General features: G+C 56.7%; 8 protein-coding genes and 1 non-coding gene across 9 annotated transcripts; 2 read left to right on the plus strand and 7 right to left on the minus strand.

Annotated features, from left to right (window-relative positions):
* Nucleotides 1–864: 864 nt before the first annotated feature.
* MYCTH_2301671 (uncharacterized protein) lies at nucleotides 865–1,907 on the minus strand. Its single transcript, XM_003661774.1, has 3 exons — nucleotides 1,503–1,907; nucleotides 1,271–1,391; nucleotides 865–1,202 (listed from the first exon to the last, which is right to left on the minus strand). The coding sequence occupies exons 1-3, from the start codon at nucleotides 1,761–1,763 to the stop codon at nucleotides 1,171–1,173; spliced, it is 414 nt and encodes a 137-aa protein (XP_003661822.1). The 5' UTR covers nucleotides 1,764–1,907; the 3' UTR covers nucleotides 865–1,170.
* A 427-nt stretch (nucleotides 1,908–2,334) lies between these two features.
* MYCTH_t75 lies at nucleotides 2,335–2,429 on the minus strand. Its single transcript has one exon. It is a non-coding gene; the product is annotated as a tRNA-Ile (tRNA).
* A 276-nt stretch (nucleotides 2,430–2,705) lies between these two features.
* On the plus strand, nucleotides 2,706–4,427 carry MYCTH_2125565 (uncharacterized protein; the record flags this gene model as incomplete). The annotated part of the gene is made up of 4 exons (XM_003661775.1): nucleotides 2,706–2,960; nucleotides 3,030–3,131; nucleotides 4,009–4,131; nucleotides 4,218–4,427. 4 exons carry the CDS (start codon nucleotides 2,706–2,708, stop codon nucleotides 4,425–4,427), a joined length of 690 nt encoding a protein of 229 aa, XP_003661823.1.
* A 150-nt stretch (nucleotides 4,428–4,577) lies between these two features.
* MYCTH_2057697 (uncharacterized protein) lies at nucleotides 4,578–6,652 on the plus strand (the record flags this gene model as incomplete). The annotated part of the gene is made up of 4 exons (XM_003661776.1): nucleotides 4,578–4,888; nucleotides 4,971–5,376; nucleotides 5,468–6,361; nucleotides 6,479–6,652. The coding sequence occupies 4 exons, from the start codon at nucleotides 4,578–4,580 to the stop codon at nucleotides 6,650–6,652; spliced, it is 1,785 nt and encodes a 594-aa protein (XP_003661824.1).
* A 268-nt stretch (nucleotides 6,653–6,920) lies between these two features.
* On the minus strand, nucleotides 6,921–8,239 carry MYCTH_2301673 (uncharacterized protein). The gene has a single exon (XM_003661777.1). It carries the CDS (start codon nucleotides 8,032–8,034, stop codon nucleotides 7,165–7,167), a length of 870 nt encoding a protein of 289 aa, XP_003661825.1. The 5' UTR covers nucleotides 8,035–8,239; the 3' UTR covers nucleotides 6,921–7,164.
* Nucleotides 8,240–8,258: 19 nt separating this feature from the next.
* On the minus strand, nucleotides 8,259–9,176 carry MYCTH_2301675 (uncharacterized protein). The gene has a single exon (XM_003661778.1). It carries the CDS (start codon nucleotides 8,799–8,801, stop codon nucleotides 8,283–8,285), a length of 519 nt encoding a protein of 172 aa, XP_003661826.1. The 5' UTR covers nucleotides 8,802–9,176; the 3' UTR covers nucleotides 8,259–8,282.
* A 163-nt stretch (nucleotides 9,177–9,339) lies between these two features.
* On the minus strand, nucleotides 9,340–10,160 carry MYCTH_2301676 (uncharacterized protein). The gene has a single exon (XM_003661779.1). The coding sequence runs from the start codon at nucleotides 9,895–9,897 to the stop codon at nucleotides 9,724–9,726; it is 174 nt and encodes a 57-aa protein (XP_003661827.1). The 5' UTR covers nucleotides 9,898–10,160; the 3' UTR covers nucleotides 9,340–9,723.
* On the minus strand, nucleotides 10,161–12,709 carry MYCTH_2301677 (uncharacterized protein). The gene is made up of 3 exons (XM_003661780.1): nucleotides 11,148–12,709; nucleotides 10,548–11,032; nucleotides 10,161–10,414 (listed from the first exon to the last, which is right to left on the minus strand). Exons 1-3 carry the CDS (start codon nucleotides 12,350–12,352, stop codon nucleotides 10,398–10,400), a joined length of 1,707 nt encoding a protein of 568 aa, XP_003661828.1. The 5' UTR covers nucleotides 12,353–12,709; the 3' UTR covers nucleotides 10,161–10,397.
* A 1,305-nt stretch (nucleotides 12,710–14,014) lies between these two features.
* On the minus strand, nucleotides 14,015–15,843 carry MYCTH_115028 (uncharacterized protein; the record flags this gene model as incomplete). Its single annotated transcript, XM_003661781.1, has 5 exons — nucleotides 14,015–14,846; nucleotides 14,957–15,330; nucleotides 15,388–15,455; nucleotides 15,520–15,556; nucleotides 15,667–15,843. 5 exons carry the CDS (start codon nucleotides 15,841–15,843, stop codon nucleotides 14,150–14,152), a joined length of 1,353 nt encoding a protein of 450 aa, XP_003661829.1. The 3' UTR covers nucleotides 14,015–14,149.
* Nucleotides 15,844–16,306: the final 463 nt, after the last annotated feature.

The raw sequence follows: 16,306 nt of genomic DNA on the forward strand, positions 1-16,306 counted from the left end.
GAATGGCCATGGACAAATGTGGGCGTTCTGAGAATCACCCTCCTTTGTGGCATCTTCAACAACCGCGTTGTTCGTGTGTTGTGTGCAAGCCGAGGAAGAACAGCGCATGGTGCCGTGAACGATACGGCTGGATAATTGATTAACAAAGCTAAATAACCCTGAAGAGATAGTTTATGAATAACAATTCAGCTTTCGATCCAGATAAATCCATGGATCAAGATATGCGAAGGCAAGAAAAACGAAAACAAGACAATAATATAGGACCACGCGACATGCAAAGGGTCGGGCTAGCTGTGACACTTACTGGTATCCATCGAGACCGTCGAGCCGAGATGAAAGCTTAATTAAAGCTTGTTGCTCAACTTGGTCTGCGTCTGCGGCAGCAACGGGACCGTTCGGGGTGAAACAGGTGACGCAGGCGACTCGGGCACCAAGAAGCACGCATTCGCGGAGGCTACCCGAGGCTCCCAGGAGAATCCAGAGAAATCCGGCTTCTTGGTGACTCGTTCCAGATCCGACTTCTTGTTCTCATGGCATTCAATAGAAAAGGAAATCGACCAATGGGATGTACTGAGACGCCTACCAGAGATGGCTCGACGGCGCGGCGATGGGGCGCGGCGTATTATGCTCTCCATCACGCTTTGTAAATCTGAGTATAATTAAACAACCCGAGTGAGCTGACAAAGCGGAGAGTGGGTGTTGAACTTGACGAGCAGGAGGATTGACTGGGAAGGTTGGAAACGATGCATCTTATTATTAAGAAGGCATCTCTTGCTCGACGTCGCCATTGACGTTGGAGCTTGCCGCAACCTGTGACTGAGCCCCAGTGTTCCTTTGTTCCCGCTCCCAACTGAGGAGTTCATTTGGGATTATGACATTAAATAGATAATTAGTACCAGCCACCTTATGATTGATTAATTAATTATTAGTGGTGAGCCTGAGGCTAGCACAGGCATACCGCCCTTACTTGATCATAACATGGTTTCCTTTGTTCGCACGCTCCCCCTGCAGCTTCCTTACATGGCGCTCTTGAATCTAACATTTTCATACGGTTTCAAGGAGGCACTCAGCCTCACTTTGTCTTCAGTTCGAAACGTGCGCAAGTACCCTATATCATAGTTGTGTATACCCAGATGGATATGAACTTGAGCGATTGAACTCATTCATTAATTAGTCCTTTATTTCCCTCTTGTGAAACAAGCCTGTTATGCCACACTAGATTAGAGCCTCGGTTTTTTACCGTCCCTGATCGCCAACGTCCGAGCCATACCTTGGATCTCGGGCATCCACTCGGCCCGGTCTTTGCAGAAGAACTCGCCCTTGGGCGGCACCTTCTCAGGCTCATCGAGCGATCCCCACACGACGTAGCGGAACTTGTCGGCCGCCTCTTCCTGTACTCGCGGTCAGCTTTCTGGGCAGCGCCTCGGTGAAAACACAACAAGACAAAGAGCGAAGAAAAAAAAGAAAGAATAACAACTAAGAGAAAGGAAAGAAAAGCGCACCCCATACTCGCAGATAAAGGCGCCGCACTGGTCGCAAAACTCCCTCGTCACCCCGTTCTCCTGCTTGTACCGCCTCGGCTCGCCCGCCTCGTACCGGAACGCGGCGAGGGGCACCTTGGCCGTCAGGCCGTAGTTGGCGCCGAACGCGCGCCGGCAGCTGTGGCAGTGGCAGAGCGTCGTGCGCGCGTCCTCGGCCGACCCGAGGTCCAGCGAGTACCGCAGCCGCCGGCAGACGCAGCGGCCCTGCATGTGAATGGCCATGAGAGACTGCCGGGATAATCACCGGGTGTAGTTGCGATATTTGCTGCTGCTGCTGCTGCTGCTGACGTTCCTGTATCAGTGGTCGGCGTTGTGCTATAAAGCGCAGGAGCGTCGTGGTGGTGGCCCGGTTTTTTTTTTTTTCTGGATTTTGTGTCGCCTCCCGGGGGGGGGGGGGGGGGGGGGGGAAGAAGCTGTCTCTCTGGGTTCTTGGTACCTCATTACTTCCCTTACCAGAGCAGCTTCCATGCCCGATTGTGTGGTTCGCTGGAGGTGACGTCAATGATCGTCTACCTTGTTTCGCTCACAGCACCACCTAGTTGACTTTCACTATGCTCGGCCCGGTGCTATCCCACTAAAACGGAGACACCGTTCTCGGAACATAGGGTTGTGAGTGTGCATAGGTACGTACATACATACACCCTTGTGTGTTCTGCGTACCACCGTAATATGTCTCGGTTCTGTGGTGGAACTTCGGCCATGGTGGTCTCTTGTTTACATCCTCGTCAATAATCAAAACTGAAGGCTAAACAAAACACCAAGGACAAAAAAAAGTTGACAAAGTAAAAGTGAGTGCCCAGTAACAGGATTGAACTGTTGACCTTCGCATTACTTGATATAGCAGGAGCTATATTAGTACGACGCTCTAACCAGCTGAGCTAACCGGGCTTTCCTGATTGGGTGATGAGTTCTTTCCTTACAGTACCTACTAGGTCCCTGCACCCTTGATGTTTGCTTAGAGGAGCATCATGATATATTGAAACAGCTAAAAAAAAAGAGAGCGAAAAGAACGAAATACACTGGACTGAAGAATTTTAACTGTACAGAGCGGTGCTTAGCTCTGATCTAACTTCCTACCCCTTCTTCCTTTCTCCTCTTCTTCATCCGGCGGCGAGCCTGAGAATTCCAGAAGGCGCCGTGTCTGGCGGTACGGTGATGACCACGATGGCGTTTCGAAATGTCCAATGGACGGCGTATGTGGCGGGCGGATATTCGTTCATAGAGAAGATAGACACCGGTTCGCCCTCCATTCTGCAGCTGCACGGACCGACTGCGTTCTCGAGATCCTGGCGCATCACGAGCATCAAGTCAGCCGCTGGGAACTCGTCCACCATGACCACCTGTTTCCTGCTCGGGCTGGACTGGACGGCCCAACTGGGCGACGAGGACATGGCCTCCGTCGCCGCCAACAGGGCCACCGTCGGCATTCTGTTGTTGTGGGAAGATTTGCGGTCCCGGCTGCCGGAGGAGTTGCTCCCGGCTGTTTAGGCTTCTGATGTCTCCGAGATTGGCGTTCAGTTCCTTGACCTCGGCCACGAGTGTTTGCAGAAGGTGAATGGCATCCGGGGTGGTATCTTCCTCCTCCGAGTTGTGGGTCTCATCAGGGGCTTCCGGGGGTGGGTTGTCAGATTCGCAGGGCTGAGTGGAAGGGGTGTTCATCTGAACGGGACCGTAATGAGAAGGGAAGGAAAATGCTCTCTAATTACAGCTCTGCCACACCCGAGACTCTGGCCCTTCACTGGAGTCTATACTATATGATGGGTTGTAGCGACGATCTGAGCTGTGGTGCGGTGACACCGGTGCCGGAGGACTTTGTTTTACACTGCCGTTATTGCCGCCTGTTATTCTGTGCTAACCGAAACTTGCTATACGGTGCCGTTGTGTAACGTAACCACCGATGCCGTGTCGCCGTAGCTATTTTGCCTTGTTTGCCTCAAGTATTTAAGGGACTAGGTAACTAGGTAGGTCGCCATCTACAATGTACCGCGCACTCTTTCCGAGTTGCTAGAAGCAATAATTAATTACAGCATGCATCATAGCAGCGCAAGCCTTTCCCGCAAATTCGAACTCGAACTAAATATTGGAAAGTAAAAGAAGGAGGAGTGGATAAAGACGCGAACAGGAAGATTATGAAAGGAAAAAATGAGCCAGTAGACGATGGTCCATTTGCGTTCTTCATCGCCCACATAGATAGGGTTGAAGCAGGTGCGCATTTTGGGAAGACTGCCTGTGAGCAGCATCGTGCAGCATCCGAGTTAATTAAGTGTTGAACGACTCCGTGAACTTGTCTCTCGGGGACTTCGAAAAAGAAAGATACGAAAGACTGGAATCAGCAAAGCGCACTAACCGAGTCAATTTTCCCGACGCCGGTAGGCCAGGTCGTTCAACGCAATTCATGTTATGCCGCCGCTTGGCTCAATACAGGCCAGCAATCTATCATGATTTGTGACATCTTCCTGACAAACAGCCGCCAACCGGGTATTTTACCACACCCGGCCTGCCCGAGGAGAAGAGCCCTGGGCCGAAGGGCATTGGCGACGCTGCTCCTGGGTCGTCTTCGGGGAGTGCCCGGAATCTGGAAGACGGCTCCGTATGTATGTATGTACATACACCAACTAACCTTCCCCGTCGCTAACCCCGGTGCCCCGTTCCCAATCGCGCCAACAATCTCGCAAGATTCCGGCCCGGTCGCAAGCCAGCCGGTTGCTCTCCACTGCTCACCACGCACTCCGATCAATTACAGGGTCGCATTCATGCAGGAACCGGAAGCGAACCGAAGCAGATGGCGCGGATAACAGTGAGGACACCCTCGACCAACAGCGTGCCGAGCCTGGCAGAGCAACGGTAAAAGCTTCCTGGGAGATCGGAGCCGCCATCCTACACTAGCCCCAGCGCCACCTCGTCATCTTCCGGAATATTAAATCTCACTCTTCCCGCGATCGGCGCTTTAATACTAGCTGCCGTCCTGAACAGTCTCCATCTCTGGCCCTGGCCCCCGACCCGCAAATAGCACCGCCGACCATAAGGTAAAACGCTATGAGAGGCGGCGTCTTTGGCTTGCTGTGCGGCGCGCTGCTGCTCCCCGGCAGCAAGTCTACCAAGTGGGTGCTGCGGCGTGCTGGCGATTCTGACTACGCTTGCAAGTGCTACCCTGGTGACAACTGCTGGCCCAACAAGGGCCAATGGCAGAAGCTCAACAACACGGTCGGCGGAAACCTTCGCGTCAACATCCCTCCCGGCGCCCCGTGCTACAACACCTTCCAAGGTCTGCTAGGCAATGTATTACAGACCTACAATGCGGCCGGGTGCCAGAAGGTGAGGCAAAACTGGGGCGACGAACAGTTCCAGTAAGTTTGGTCCAGCAGTCTGTTTGCCGCCGTTCGGGTGGCCACGGTTCGGGTGGCCATGCGGTGCTGAGTCTCGCTCCAGAATCGAGATGCCTGCGGCCGGTCTCTGGACGTATTTCACCAATGACACCTGCCGCCCGACCACAAACCCTACCGACACCTGCACCCCGGGCTACTACCCGGTCCTTGTCATCATGGCCAAGACCACGGCTCACATCCAGGCCGGCATCAACTTTGCCCGCGAGAACAACCTGCGCCTGATCATCCGGAATACCGGTCACGACTTCCTCGGCCGCAGCGTTGGCTGGGGCGCCCTCGTTATCAACACCCACAGCTTCCAGGACATCAAGTTCACCGACTCGTGGGAGGGTGCTGGAAACTATACCGGCCCCGCCGTGACTGTCGGCGCTGGTGTACAGGCATTCCAGGTCCTTAAGAAGGCCAACGCCCTGAATCCGCCCAAGATCATGGTGACGGGCGAGTGCGCGGTAAGGAAGGCTGAAGTCGCTTTTTTGATATATATCCTTCCTCCAAACGCGGGGAGCTTGTAAATTAATAACGCTGGCTGACTGAGTTCAGACGGTTGGCGTTGCCGGCGGCCTTGTCCAAGGCGGTGGCCACGGTCCGCTGACCGGCTTCTACGGCTTCGTCGCCGACAATGCGCTCGAATTCAAGGTCATCACGGCGGACGGTAAGCTAAATACGGCCAACGCGGAGACCAACGCCGACCTCTTCTGGGCCCTACGCGGCGGCGGCCCGGCCGCCTTCGCCGTCATCGTCGAGGCGTCTTACAGGATCTTCGACGACAAGCCGACCGCCGGCGTCCTCCTCGACATTGACCAGACCCACATGACCAACGCGACGCTCTTCTGGGAGGCCGTGCGCGTCTTCCACAGCTACAGCACGCACTTTGTCGACAACGACCTCTACGTCTACTACGAGCTCGGCACCGCGGGCCAGAACCTGCACGTGCACCCCATCGTGGGCGTGGGCAAGACGCCCGACGAGCTGCAGGCGGTCCTGCAGCCCATGTTTGACGACCTCGACGCGCTCGGCATCTCCTATTACACCACCGGCGCAGCCGACTTCCCGACCTTTTACGACCTCTACCAGGCCATGTTCGAGACCGAGGTGGCGGGCAACTCGGCGCTGACCGGCGGCTGGACCATCGCGCGCCAGGACGCCGAGGAGAGGCACGAGGCCATCATCTCGGCCTTCCAGACCGTCGTCCGCGCGGGCTCCTTCATGATCGGCCACATGTGGAGCGCCGGCCACGGCCTGCCCGAGGAGCGGTGGGCCGAGAGCTCCGTCAACCCGCGCTTCCGCAGCGTCGTCGACAAGCTCATCACCGTCGTCCCCGTCGCCGGCAATGCCCCGCTCGCGGACAAGGCCGCCGCCCAGGACACGCTGACCAACGTGGTGGACGCCGCGCTGCGCGAGGCCTCGCCGAACGGGTGCGCTTATGTCAATGAGGTAATTTCCTTTTTCTTCTTCTTATTCTTCTCTCTCTCATTCACGACCGCGATCGTGTTCACACAAAAGATATGCGTGCTAATTAATCAAACCAAACTCGCAACAACTATTACTTAGGCGGACCCCTACGAACCCAACTGGCAACAGGCCTTCTGGGGCGACAACTACCCCAGGCTGCTGGAGATCAGGAAGAAGTACGACCCTGACGGGGTCTTTTACGCCATCTCAACTCCGGGCACCGAGAACTGGGAGCAGATCGAGACCGGAACTAGGCTGTGCCGCAAGCTCTGAGCGGAGAAGACCAAAGGGTTTCATCCGGCAGAGGCAAGTGATATCAGATGTAGGGAATGCCGCGGGTCCGTGTGTGTGTGTGTGTGTGTGTGTCGGCTCAACGGAAGCTGCCACGGCCACGTGTACTTCCATTTCCTGCATCTCGGTCTCGCATTCCAGCTGTATTCTGGGATTACATATTAAGCATTCTGCTAGCGCAAAAATGTCTTACATTAATTAGCTTCGAGTCTCGAGACCTTGGCAGGGGACCTAATTAGTATGGAAAGTAATTTAATTTAGATGTGAGACTCGATCAGAGAAGAGAACAAACTAGACGCCCTTAACGGAGGCTTCGAAGGTTGAATAAAAATGCATTGTAGACTACAAAAGAAAGAAGAAAATGAGGGTTATATATATACTTCCGTACACAAACGAAATTGTCAATGCGTGTAGGGAGCATTCCCCAGCGAGACAAGCACGCACGCTTCTGACACCAACCTTCTGAGGTAATTAAGGTACCTCATAAGATTGAATCAACCCTCCGACGGATGCTTGGACCACCGGCGCTCCCGCTCCTCCACAAACGGCTTCCCGAGAATCAGACCGACGGGCGAGTTCTCGCAGACGTCGCACGTGACGGTGATGACGGGATGCCGCGGGTTGAAGTGGCTCAGGGTCTTGAAGACGAAGACGGCCGTGCCGATGCTCCGCTCGGGCGGCGCCCCCGTGCCGAAGTCGAACGACGCCGCCGCCGCGCCCTCCTCGCCCGCCCGCGGCGGCTCCACCTCCAGCTTGAGCTCCCGCGCCCGCCGGAGCGAGATGACGTTGGCGTCCAAACCCCCCGCCACCACCGCCGCCACGTCGTGCCAGTGCCGCGGCGAGCTGCTCCCCCGCGCGCTCTTCACGTACCCGGAGATGCTCCCGTCCACCAGCCCGTCGCGGTACCGGAGAACTCTGCCCGCGCCCACGGCCGCCGCCTGCTGCTGCTGCTGCTGCTCCGGGACGGCGACGACGACGCTCGACGCCGCGCTGCCCCGTTGTCTGGGGGGGCTGCTCGGGCGTGGCGACGGCGGCGGCGGCGGCGTCCCATCAGAGGACGGTGCCGGGTGGACGGGGGCGGTGACGGGGCTATCACTACGGGCGCGAGTCGGGGGGTCGTGAGATTGCGCCCCCCCGCTTTCGCCGGGACTGGATCTAGGCGCGGGAGTATTGCTGCTGTCGCCGCCGCCGCCGCCGTTGCTGTTGGTGTTGGTGTTGGTGTTGCTGTTCCTCGCCATCCTCGGCTGCCCTGGCGGGCTGCGGAGTCCGCGCGGTTCCCGAAACTGGCAGTCGGCGCCCGACGGCGGTGGGGACGGGTTGGGAGATTCGGGAGGGGAGTCGGGAACGGCTCCTTGTGTGTACATGCTATGGGCCAGCTCCATCAACGGCCCTCCCGGCTTGGAACTAATATGTCCAGCCGAATGGTAGGACGCAGAGCCCCGGGTGCGAGACCTCTGTTGTTGCAGCTGTGAGCGCAATTCTCGCAGCGCTTTGGCTTGGCGTCGAATGATACGCCGCAGGTGGCGTCTGTGATTAATATTGCGTCGTTTATGTTAGTTAATTACGCTGCCTTGATCGGACAGGGGGGCAGACACGGCGGATCCAGTGGGACTCACATTTGCTTCCGAAGTTCTTGATTGGTGTCTAAGGCGCTGTCGAGCTTTCGATTCATGGACTCGAGCAGCGAAGTGGTTATCAACAAGTCCAACGTCGTCTTGACAGTCTCCATCTCCGGAATCAGTTGCAGGATCTCCGCCTTCTTAAACATCCATTGAATGCTCGCCAGTATCAACGGCATGGTATGCATGTTGGAGACCTTGTCCCGGAGAATGAAGAGATGGGCCTGGACGGACTTTGCTTCGCTGTCGACATCTTGGAGCACCTTGTGGCGTCGGATGTAAGCCACCAGTGGAGACTCGGGGTTCTCCATACAGTAGCAAGCCAAGGTCCGTTCGGCAACTTCGATGGCGCCTGAGAAGGCTCGGACTTGGCCTGCGAAACGCTTGACGGCGGGGGCGGCACCGCCTGCGTCGCGAGCGAACTGGCGGAGGACCTTGAAAAAGTCTCTCCCGGCCTGGGCGAGCTGGACGACGGCCGCTATGCCGCCTATCACGGTCAGGGGATCGGCCATTGTGTTGAAGCAAATTATTAATATCTCGCTATGTCGGGTGCTGATGTGGGCGTGATCGTGCTGTCTTGAGAGGCAGGAGGCAGGAGGCAGAGTGGGTTGGGGAGATTGTTAATAGTATCTTCCGTTGTGCGCCATGGTCGAGATATTTATCATCTAGCCCTCGCTACCTAGGTACTTGGCGACGAGATGCCATCAAGGCAAGCGCCCAAAATTTTTTTCATGATTGTCTCAGTTGAAGGGTCGTTTGAGAGAGCCTCATTACCGAGCCTCATTAATTACCCCTCATGATACGCCACGTCCTCGCTATTATGGCGCACTGCCGCCGATGACACAGGGTACCGGCACGCTGTGAGTGGTGGGCTTCCCGCGCGTGAACTAATTATCGTTCTGTGCAACCTGGAGAGGGAGCTTTGGCAAAAATGCGGCTCAAAACGGCTCCGATAGCCCGACGGGCCGCAGTTCGCTTCGCGCGAGGTACCGCAAGTAATTAAGTACCTAAAAACAAGTTCTTGTCAGAACCTAGGCAGGTCAGTATGACCAAACCCTTGCCCAACCCTTGTCTCTTTCCGTGATGGAGGTACAATACATACGTAGATACGTCATTGCGTAGCAGTGGGAAAGCGAGGCGAGGTGCAGGACAAGACTGTCGCTGTTCCCTGTTCATGGAGCAGGGTCAGCGTGTCCTGCAGATTGCGGGAAGAAATCTATGTACAAAACGAACCAACAAAATAATTACTCGCAGTTCCTACAACTGCCAATGCCCACTCAGTGTCTTCCTCTCTCTCGTCCCCCCCACTTTATCTCTGTATTCACGCCTCTCTCCATCCAACACCCATTGTTCCCCCCTACCAATTATTACCCCAACTTCTCCGCAGCCCAAAACCCTAGGCCCCCCCGCGGCAGAAAAATTTCCCTTCCCTTTCTACCTGACCGACCTTGGGTAAGGAAAAGAGGCTGTGAATGTGTATACGTGGATCATGCGCCGATAGTCACCGCGGAAACCGATGAGCGGCAGGCGATGTACCCAGGTATCCTCGCCAAGGCATGCAGAGCCCACGGGTATGACAGCAGCAACCGTCTCTTGTCTCATTGGCATTCCGAGCTTAGATCTACACGTGATTGAGTCAGAAAGGAGAAACGGAGAGGCTTGGTAGCTACAGAGCCTCAGCTGCCGTTCGGGAGGCCTCGTGGTTGTTGATTGAAGGGTCCAGCGTGTTAAGAGCCGCAAGGCGCTTAATTATCGCGCTGGCCACGATTGACGGAAACCTCGGAGCCCAAGATCCGGCGCCCCAATGCGGGGTCGTAACCCTGAGGTATTGAGGCTCTTCCGCAAACCCCTCTCAGCGGACCAAGGTACTGGCTGAACAATCCAAAGACCTGTGTGTCCTTTCGCCGGTCAGCACAAGGCGTAGTGCTCGACAATCATCCTGAGAGCCCCAAACTCCAAAAAAAAAAAAAAAAAAAAAAAACCGTTCTATAATTAACATAACAGAATCCAACCCTTAATGCCCAGCTGGTTCCCAGCAAAGTCCATCGGAGTCGTCCACGTATCATACACCGTACCTCAGGTAACCATCATAGGACGCCCATGGACCCTTAGAAACGACCGTCACCTAACAGACACACTTGAGATTAGCCCAACCACAAAAACAAATATTAAATAAAAAAATCATGCGAGGCCTGAATGGCCCGACGATCAACATGACGACCATCACCTCCTCGCCCTCTTCCGGCTAGGTTCCTCACCGTTGGCTCCCGAACCCCCCGACGCCCACTGCGGCTGCCTCCTGCGCTGGCCACCCTTACCACCACCACCACCCCTCCTCCCGCCGCCGCCGCGCGACGACGTAGACAACAACGACGAGGAGCCGCCGCCCCTGCCCCCCCTGGCCCCCCTGCCTCCTCCCTTCCCGGCGTTGCCGGCGGGGTTGGCGTTCCCAGCGACCACGAGCCCCTTGCCCTCGACGACCAGGCCGGGCACGCCGCGGAGGCCCATCTTGCCGACGGTGGCGGGGCTGAGGGCGGGCGGGGCGTCGCCGCAGCCGAAGGCGGCGGCGAAGCGGTTGGCCAGGGCGACGACGCCGGCCTGGTCGAGCCCGTAGCGGCGCATGAGCGAGTTTATGAAGCCCAGGTTGGCCACGTAGGCCTGGATCTTGGTCTGCTGCGGCACCTTGGCGAGGGCGGACTGGATGATCTCTGCCGACGGGTAGAGTTGCGCTTTGGGGTGGGTGCTGTTGTAATGGGGAGAGAAGGAGGAAGAAAGAAGGAGAAGAAGAAGAATGTTAGTGGGGACGAGTAATTAAAGGAACCAAAAAACCAAAAAAAATAGCTTGGGGCAAGACATACAATTTACCCCCGTCCTTGATGGGGAACTGCGGGTTCTCCCGGACGAACCACATCTCCTCCGGGGCGAGGATCATGACGGCCTGGCCGCTCTTGCCCGCGCGGCCGGTCCTGCCGACCCGGTGAACGTACTGGTCCGTCTCGCTCGGCACGCCGACCTGGACGACCAGGTCGACGTCGGGGAAATCCATGCCGCGACCGACCACGTCCGACGCGAACAGCAGGCCGCGGTCCGTCTCCTTGAACTCCTGGACCGTGCGGGTGCGCTGGGGCTGCGACATGCGCGACTGCATCTGGAAGACGGGCAACTTGGGCGGGGCGGCGCCGCCCGTGTGGCCAAAGACGTGGTAGAGCAGCCCCGCGTGGCGGGCGGTCGGGCAGAAGATGACGGCCTTGAGCCGCGGGTTGTCGGCGCGGGCGCACGAGAGCACCGAGTGCAGGGTCGGCAGGACGTCCGCGACCGAGCCGACCGGGTGGACGGTCTGGGGGACCGTGTCGATCGTCGGCGCCTCGTTCTCGTCCATGGTCGAGATGCGCACGTGGTCCTTGCTCAGCACCATGGGCAGCATCTTCTTGATCTCCGGCGGCACCGTCGCGCTGAAGCACATGCCCTGCCACCCGAGCTGGGCCTTGGGCGGGATCTTCTCGAGGATCTGCTTCAGGGCGGGCGCGAAGCCGGCGTCGAGCATGCGGTCGGCCTCGTCGAGCACGACGCAGCGAATCTTGGCCAGCTTCTGCCGGGCCGCTTCCTCGCCGAGATAGTCGAGCAGGCGGCCCGGGGTGGCGACCAGGATGGTCGGTTTTCCCCTCAGAAATCTGGTAAGGTGAGAGTGGCGGCTGCTTCCGCCGACCGCGATATGGCATTCCAGCGGCCGGGAGCACTCGCCCGTCAGCTTGTCGCATTCGCCCTTGATCTGCTGGGCCAGCTCGCGGGTCGGAGCCAGCACGAGGAGGCCGACGCACGAAACGTCCAGATCCTTCGCCTCGAGCAGGGTCTGCAGGGCCGGCAGTAGGAAGGCGAGCGTCTTTCCGGTTCCCGTCTTGGCCTGCACGAGGGCATCCTGTGTGAATACGGGCCGCCGGAGAACCTTCTCCTGCACCGGAGTCATGTAGTGGAAGCCGTGGTTTGAGAGCGCCTGCAGCAGCTGCGAGTTCAAACGGCCCTCCAACTCCGCGTATGCAACGCGACCGCCCTCGTCGGCAGCCATGGCTGCGAGGGTGCGAGCGAAGAGTGGCTTGCTGATTCTGACTCTGACTCGGAATGTGGCGGCGCTTTGGCAACGAATCGGGTACTTAGTACACTGCAACCCAGAATGTGCGAGATATTAATGAGAACAGAAAGAAGGGCCGGAGTCGTGCCCGATCGAAATCTGCCAGAGCCCGCGAATTCAAAAGCAGGCCTTGTCTTGAGGTTTGCTGCAGTCTGGAGGCGTACGTGCAGAAAAGATATGCAACCTTTTGGCTGAAACTTTCTTTGAAATTTCCACTTGCGGAATCGATTGCATGGCCGGAGACCCTCGCTCTGGGCCGATTAGGCTGCTATCGCAAGTGGGGCAAGGCTTGGCTCGCGGATCAAGCCGCTCACAAAGCGACTTCATTCTTTTAACTCTGTTGTGTAACAACATTGTACATCAACTTGCCAAAGAGACTGAGTAGCAGTGAGCAGACGAGATAAACTTCCACTCGCAGTGCGCAGGGTAGACGGGTAAGCGGCTGCAGGTGCCTGCCACTCTAGCCTAGGATCTGTCCATGGCCCTAAAAGGAGACACTCGTTAAAACATCTCGTCAATGCTAGCAAGGCTCAAGTCAGATAGCAGCCTTCCTACCGCGTCTGATGGCATTCACGTTTTGTAACTTGATAGGTATTACCTCACTAAAAGACGCCAACATGCTCGGCACAAGAGGCACCGCGTTAAATCATGGGATGGAGACGGCAGCAGTTACACAATGTGTGAGATAATAAGATAAAACGAAGAACAAGAGAAAGAGAGAGAATAATAGGAGAGAGACTGCATAGTTTGTGATGAAGCAATTAAATGCGATCCGTTTGCCTGCCAACTGTAAGCCGCATTCTCTGCTACTGTTGTAGAATGAGTCAGGTTACGAGCCCCAAGCCCCTGTAATCGTATGATGCGCACCCAAGTTCGAGCCCAAATGAGCTGCTGATGATTATGGAAACAACGAATTAGCGATTTGTGTTTGGTAAGTTGTCGGGAAGGAAGGACCTTGCTTTGGCCACATGGCGCTTTGGGAGTTTCTCTTCGCTCCTTCTCTTTGCAATTTCGACCAATGAGCCTCTGCCTCTCTTTATGTTCCGGACCTTCCGATCTGCTTTTCGTCCTACCCCGCCCATCCCAACTCTCGAGGTCTGGGACGTTGAATCAGTACCTACGTTGCACAACGGAGTCCTTCTCCGCCAATATAGAGTTGGGATGGGATGACAGCGGCACCAGCTGTGTGCCAGGCGGCACTAGCTTGGACCATGCTCAATCAGACCTTTTCCAACGTCCGAGTCTGACTCATATCCACCTCGACAATTCTAAGCCGTTTGGACAGGAGTTGGTAGTGTTATTGGACCGGGGGAGGATATAATGATCAAGGGTTTTTGCCCAGGGTACCCTTTAAGGGCAGCTGTTCACAAATATGTCACTCGAAGCAAATGGACGCGTCATCCAGTGTAGCAGCAGAAGCGGAAACATGGAGGACAGTGAACCTCGCACTGCATTCAGCGCAAGGACGCCGCAGCCGTGGATTTCGAGCTGGTGTTGCGCTGTTTCTCTACTTTGATAGCTCCACTCTACGCCAAGCTCGGCCGCAATTAAAGAAGAGGTAGGGGCCGAGCTCAGACTGGCGCGCAGGTCTCCTTTAGTCATGAAAAATGATGATTACAAGACATACATTAAAGCCTTGGTATCTCTAGAACGTCTCAAAACAAAACAACGTATGCACAAGGATCGGTACGTTAGATCTTGTCCGAGTCAGTCCACACACACTTCCCCTCCTCCTCAGACGGTCTCCGTCACCCTGTGCCTCTTCCCCTCTTCCTCATCCGGGGCCGCCAACGTCACCTGCTGCGTGACCACCGTCGTCGTCTTGATCCCGCTGAGCTCCACGTCGCTCGCGCCCGGCTGCTGGCCGTTGCTCGCCGGCGGCCCCCACCCTCCCCCCACCACGCTCACGCTGTACCTCTTGCTGCCCGGGCTGTGCAGCTTCTTGTTGTCGAGCACCCCGAACTCGATGTCGTTGTCCAGCCGGCTGCGCGGCAGCACCGTCTCTTCGTCCGACAGCCGCAGCCCCTCGGTGCTCTCCGACCCGCGCAGCGTGTTGCTCTTCAACAGCGAGTTGGGCCCGCCGGATGACGACGACGACGCGGCGGCGGCGGCGGCGGCGCCACCACCGCCGCCGGCGGTCCCGCGGATGGTTGCGAGCACGCTGCCGCCCCCTCCGAACGGGGTGCGGCTGGCACGGCCGCCCGTGGGGCCCGTGGGGTCCGTGTGGCCGGCGGACCGCAGCAACGAGCCGAAGATGTGCGGCATGGCGTGCACGAGGACGGGCCGCAGCGTGGGCAGACAGATGGTGATGACGCCGACGGTCAGCTCGAGGAAGGAGAAGGTCGCGGCATTGACGTTGTCCCAGGTGACGTCGGTGGACTTTGCGGCGGCGTGGAGAGTCGTGATGCGGTAGATGGAGACGGCACAGGGGCTGAGGGGCGGTTTTTTTTTTTTTTTTTCCCAGGTCAGTTTCGGCTGCCTTCGTGAGATCCGCAAGAAAGGGGGGGAGGGGGGGCTCTCAAGAACGGAAAGGAATCTTACAAGATGCCGAGGGTGAAGACGATCAAAAGGATGCCTTTTTGTTTCCTGGGCAGATGCAGCGAGCTGATGACCGGGATGGGCATGGTGAAGAGGGAGAAGTCGGTCACCATGTTGACGCCCGCCATGACGTACCAAATGGTACCGCTGTCGAGGCAGAACCCGTCGATTTCAGGGCGCCAAAATTTCGCGACGGGCATGCAGACCATGGGCAGCAGGAAGCAAAGCATGACACCCCAACACGTCAGGAAGACAAGGCCAGCGGTGATGATCTTGCGGAGCATGGTATTGTTGAAGATGCGCTTATACTGTAGCAAGATGGAAATCTTGGTCAGGCAGACCGCGACGTTGTAGACGATGATGGAGGTGTAAAACGACTGCGGGCGGGTTAATAGTGTGGTCGATCCCATCGGATATCCAATGGTGCGTCTTGCCTTCATATAAGAGATGAAGTCTTCATCAGATATCACCCAGCGGTGGCGGCCGAGGCCGTATTTGGTTTCTAGCGGCGATCAGTTTCTCTGAAGGCTTTGGCATAGCTGGGAATCATGTTTGGTTGTATGTACCAAGTCCGATTGCCACGGCAGTTGCGAGCGTCAAGATCTTGATGGATCACGCCAGTTAGCAACAACAACAACAACAACAACCAAAAAAAAAAAAAAAAAAAAATACAAATGTTCCTTGGCCAAAACCCAACATGAACAGCTCCATACCTGTGCCGGAAGCATGATGGCGTCATCCAACCCAAAAGATCTGAGGATGACGGCGCGGGAGTAGCAGCGCAAGGCGACGACTAGCGTTGAGAGGATGCTCGCCACGGACAGGATGGCGATGATCTCGACGACTCTCGCCTCGTCATCCAGCTCGGGATGCGGACTTGAACCTGCCATGTTGTGATCGGTCCGCCAACGTTCTGAGTTCAATGCGGGCGCGAATCCTGGGCAGAGATGCGGCGGGTGCGAGTCGGCTATCTGCAAAGACGGAACATAGGGAACGGCGTTGGTCTGAACCCCAGCTGAGGTGATGGAACGGGCGGATGCTGACAGATAATTAAGGAAATCACGAGGTCACGACCAGACGCGAGAGGTTTTCACCACCGGATCACGCTTCTTTTTACTGCCTTGCCCGAGGAAATGGCAAAGTGATGTACGGAATACAACTACTGCTTAGTGCCTTGCTGGAATCCACAACGACCAAGAACCTGACTTCAAACGCCCATGTGGGATGTCTACCCACAGTAGCACTTTAAAAATACGCGATGACCGGGCGAACTGGTATGCCGATCGCCAGGGAACCCCTCGTAAGCATTTTGATGAGGTCCGGGCGAATGGCCTTTGACAATTCGGCATGAAT

Source organism: Thermothelomyces thermophilus, chromosome 2 (assembly GCF_000226095.1).
Source record: "Thermothelomyces thermophilus ATCC 42464 chromosome 2, complete sequence".
Lineage (NCBI taxonomy): Eukaryota > Fungi > Ascomycota > Sordariomycetes > Sordariales > Chaetomiaceae > Thermothelomyces > Thermothelomyces thermophilus.

Coding starts and splice junctions, on each gene's coding strand:
- MYCTH_2301671 (XM_003661774.1), bottom strand. CDS start 1,763: ATGGCCATTCACATGCAGGGCCGCTGCGTCTGCCGGCGGCTGCGGTAC. Junction 1,392..1,502: donor CCTTTATCTGCGAGTATGGG/GTGCGCTTTTCT, acceptor CCGCGAGTACAG/GAAGAGGCGGCCGACAAGTT. Junction 1,203..1,270: donor GTGGATGCCCGAGATCCAAG/GTATGGCTCGGA, acceptor GTGGCATAACAG/GCTTGTTTCACAAGAGGGAA.
- MYCTH_2301673 (XM_003661777.1), bottom strand. CDS start 8,034: ATGTACACACAAGGAGCCGTTCCCGACTCCCCTCCCGAATCTCCCAAC.
- MYCTH_2301675 (XM_003661778.1), bottom strand. CDS start 8,801: ATGGCCGATCCCCTGACCGTGATAGGCGGCATAGCGGCCGTCGTCCAG.
- MYCTH_2301676 (XM_003661779.1), bottom strand. CDS start 9,897: ATGCCAATGAGACAAGAGACGGTTGCTGCTGTCATACCCGTGGGCTCT.
- MYCTH_2301677 (XM_003661780.1), bottom strand. CDS start 12,352: ATGGCTGCCGACGAGGGCGGTCGCGTTGCATACGCGGAGTTGGAGGGC. Junction 11,033..11,147: donor ATCAAGGACGGGGGTAAATT/GTATGTCTTGCC, acceptor CCATTACAACAG/CACCCACCCCAAAGCGCAAC.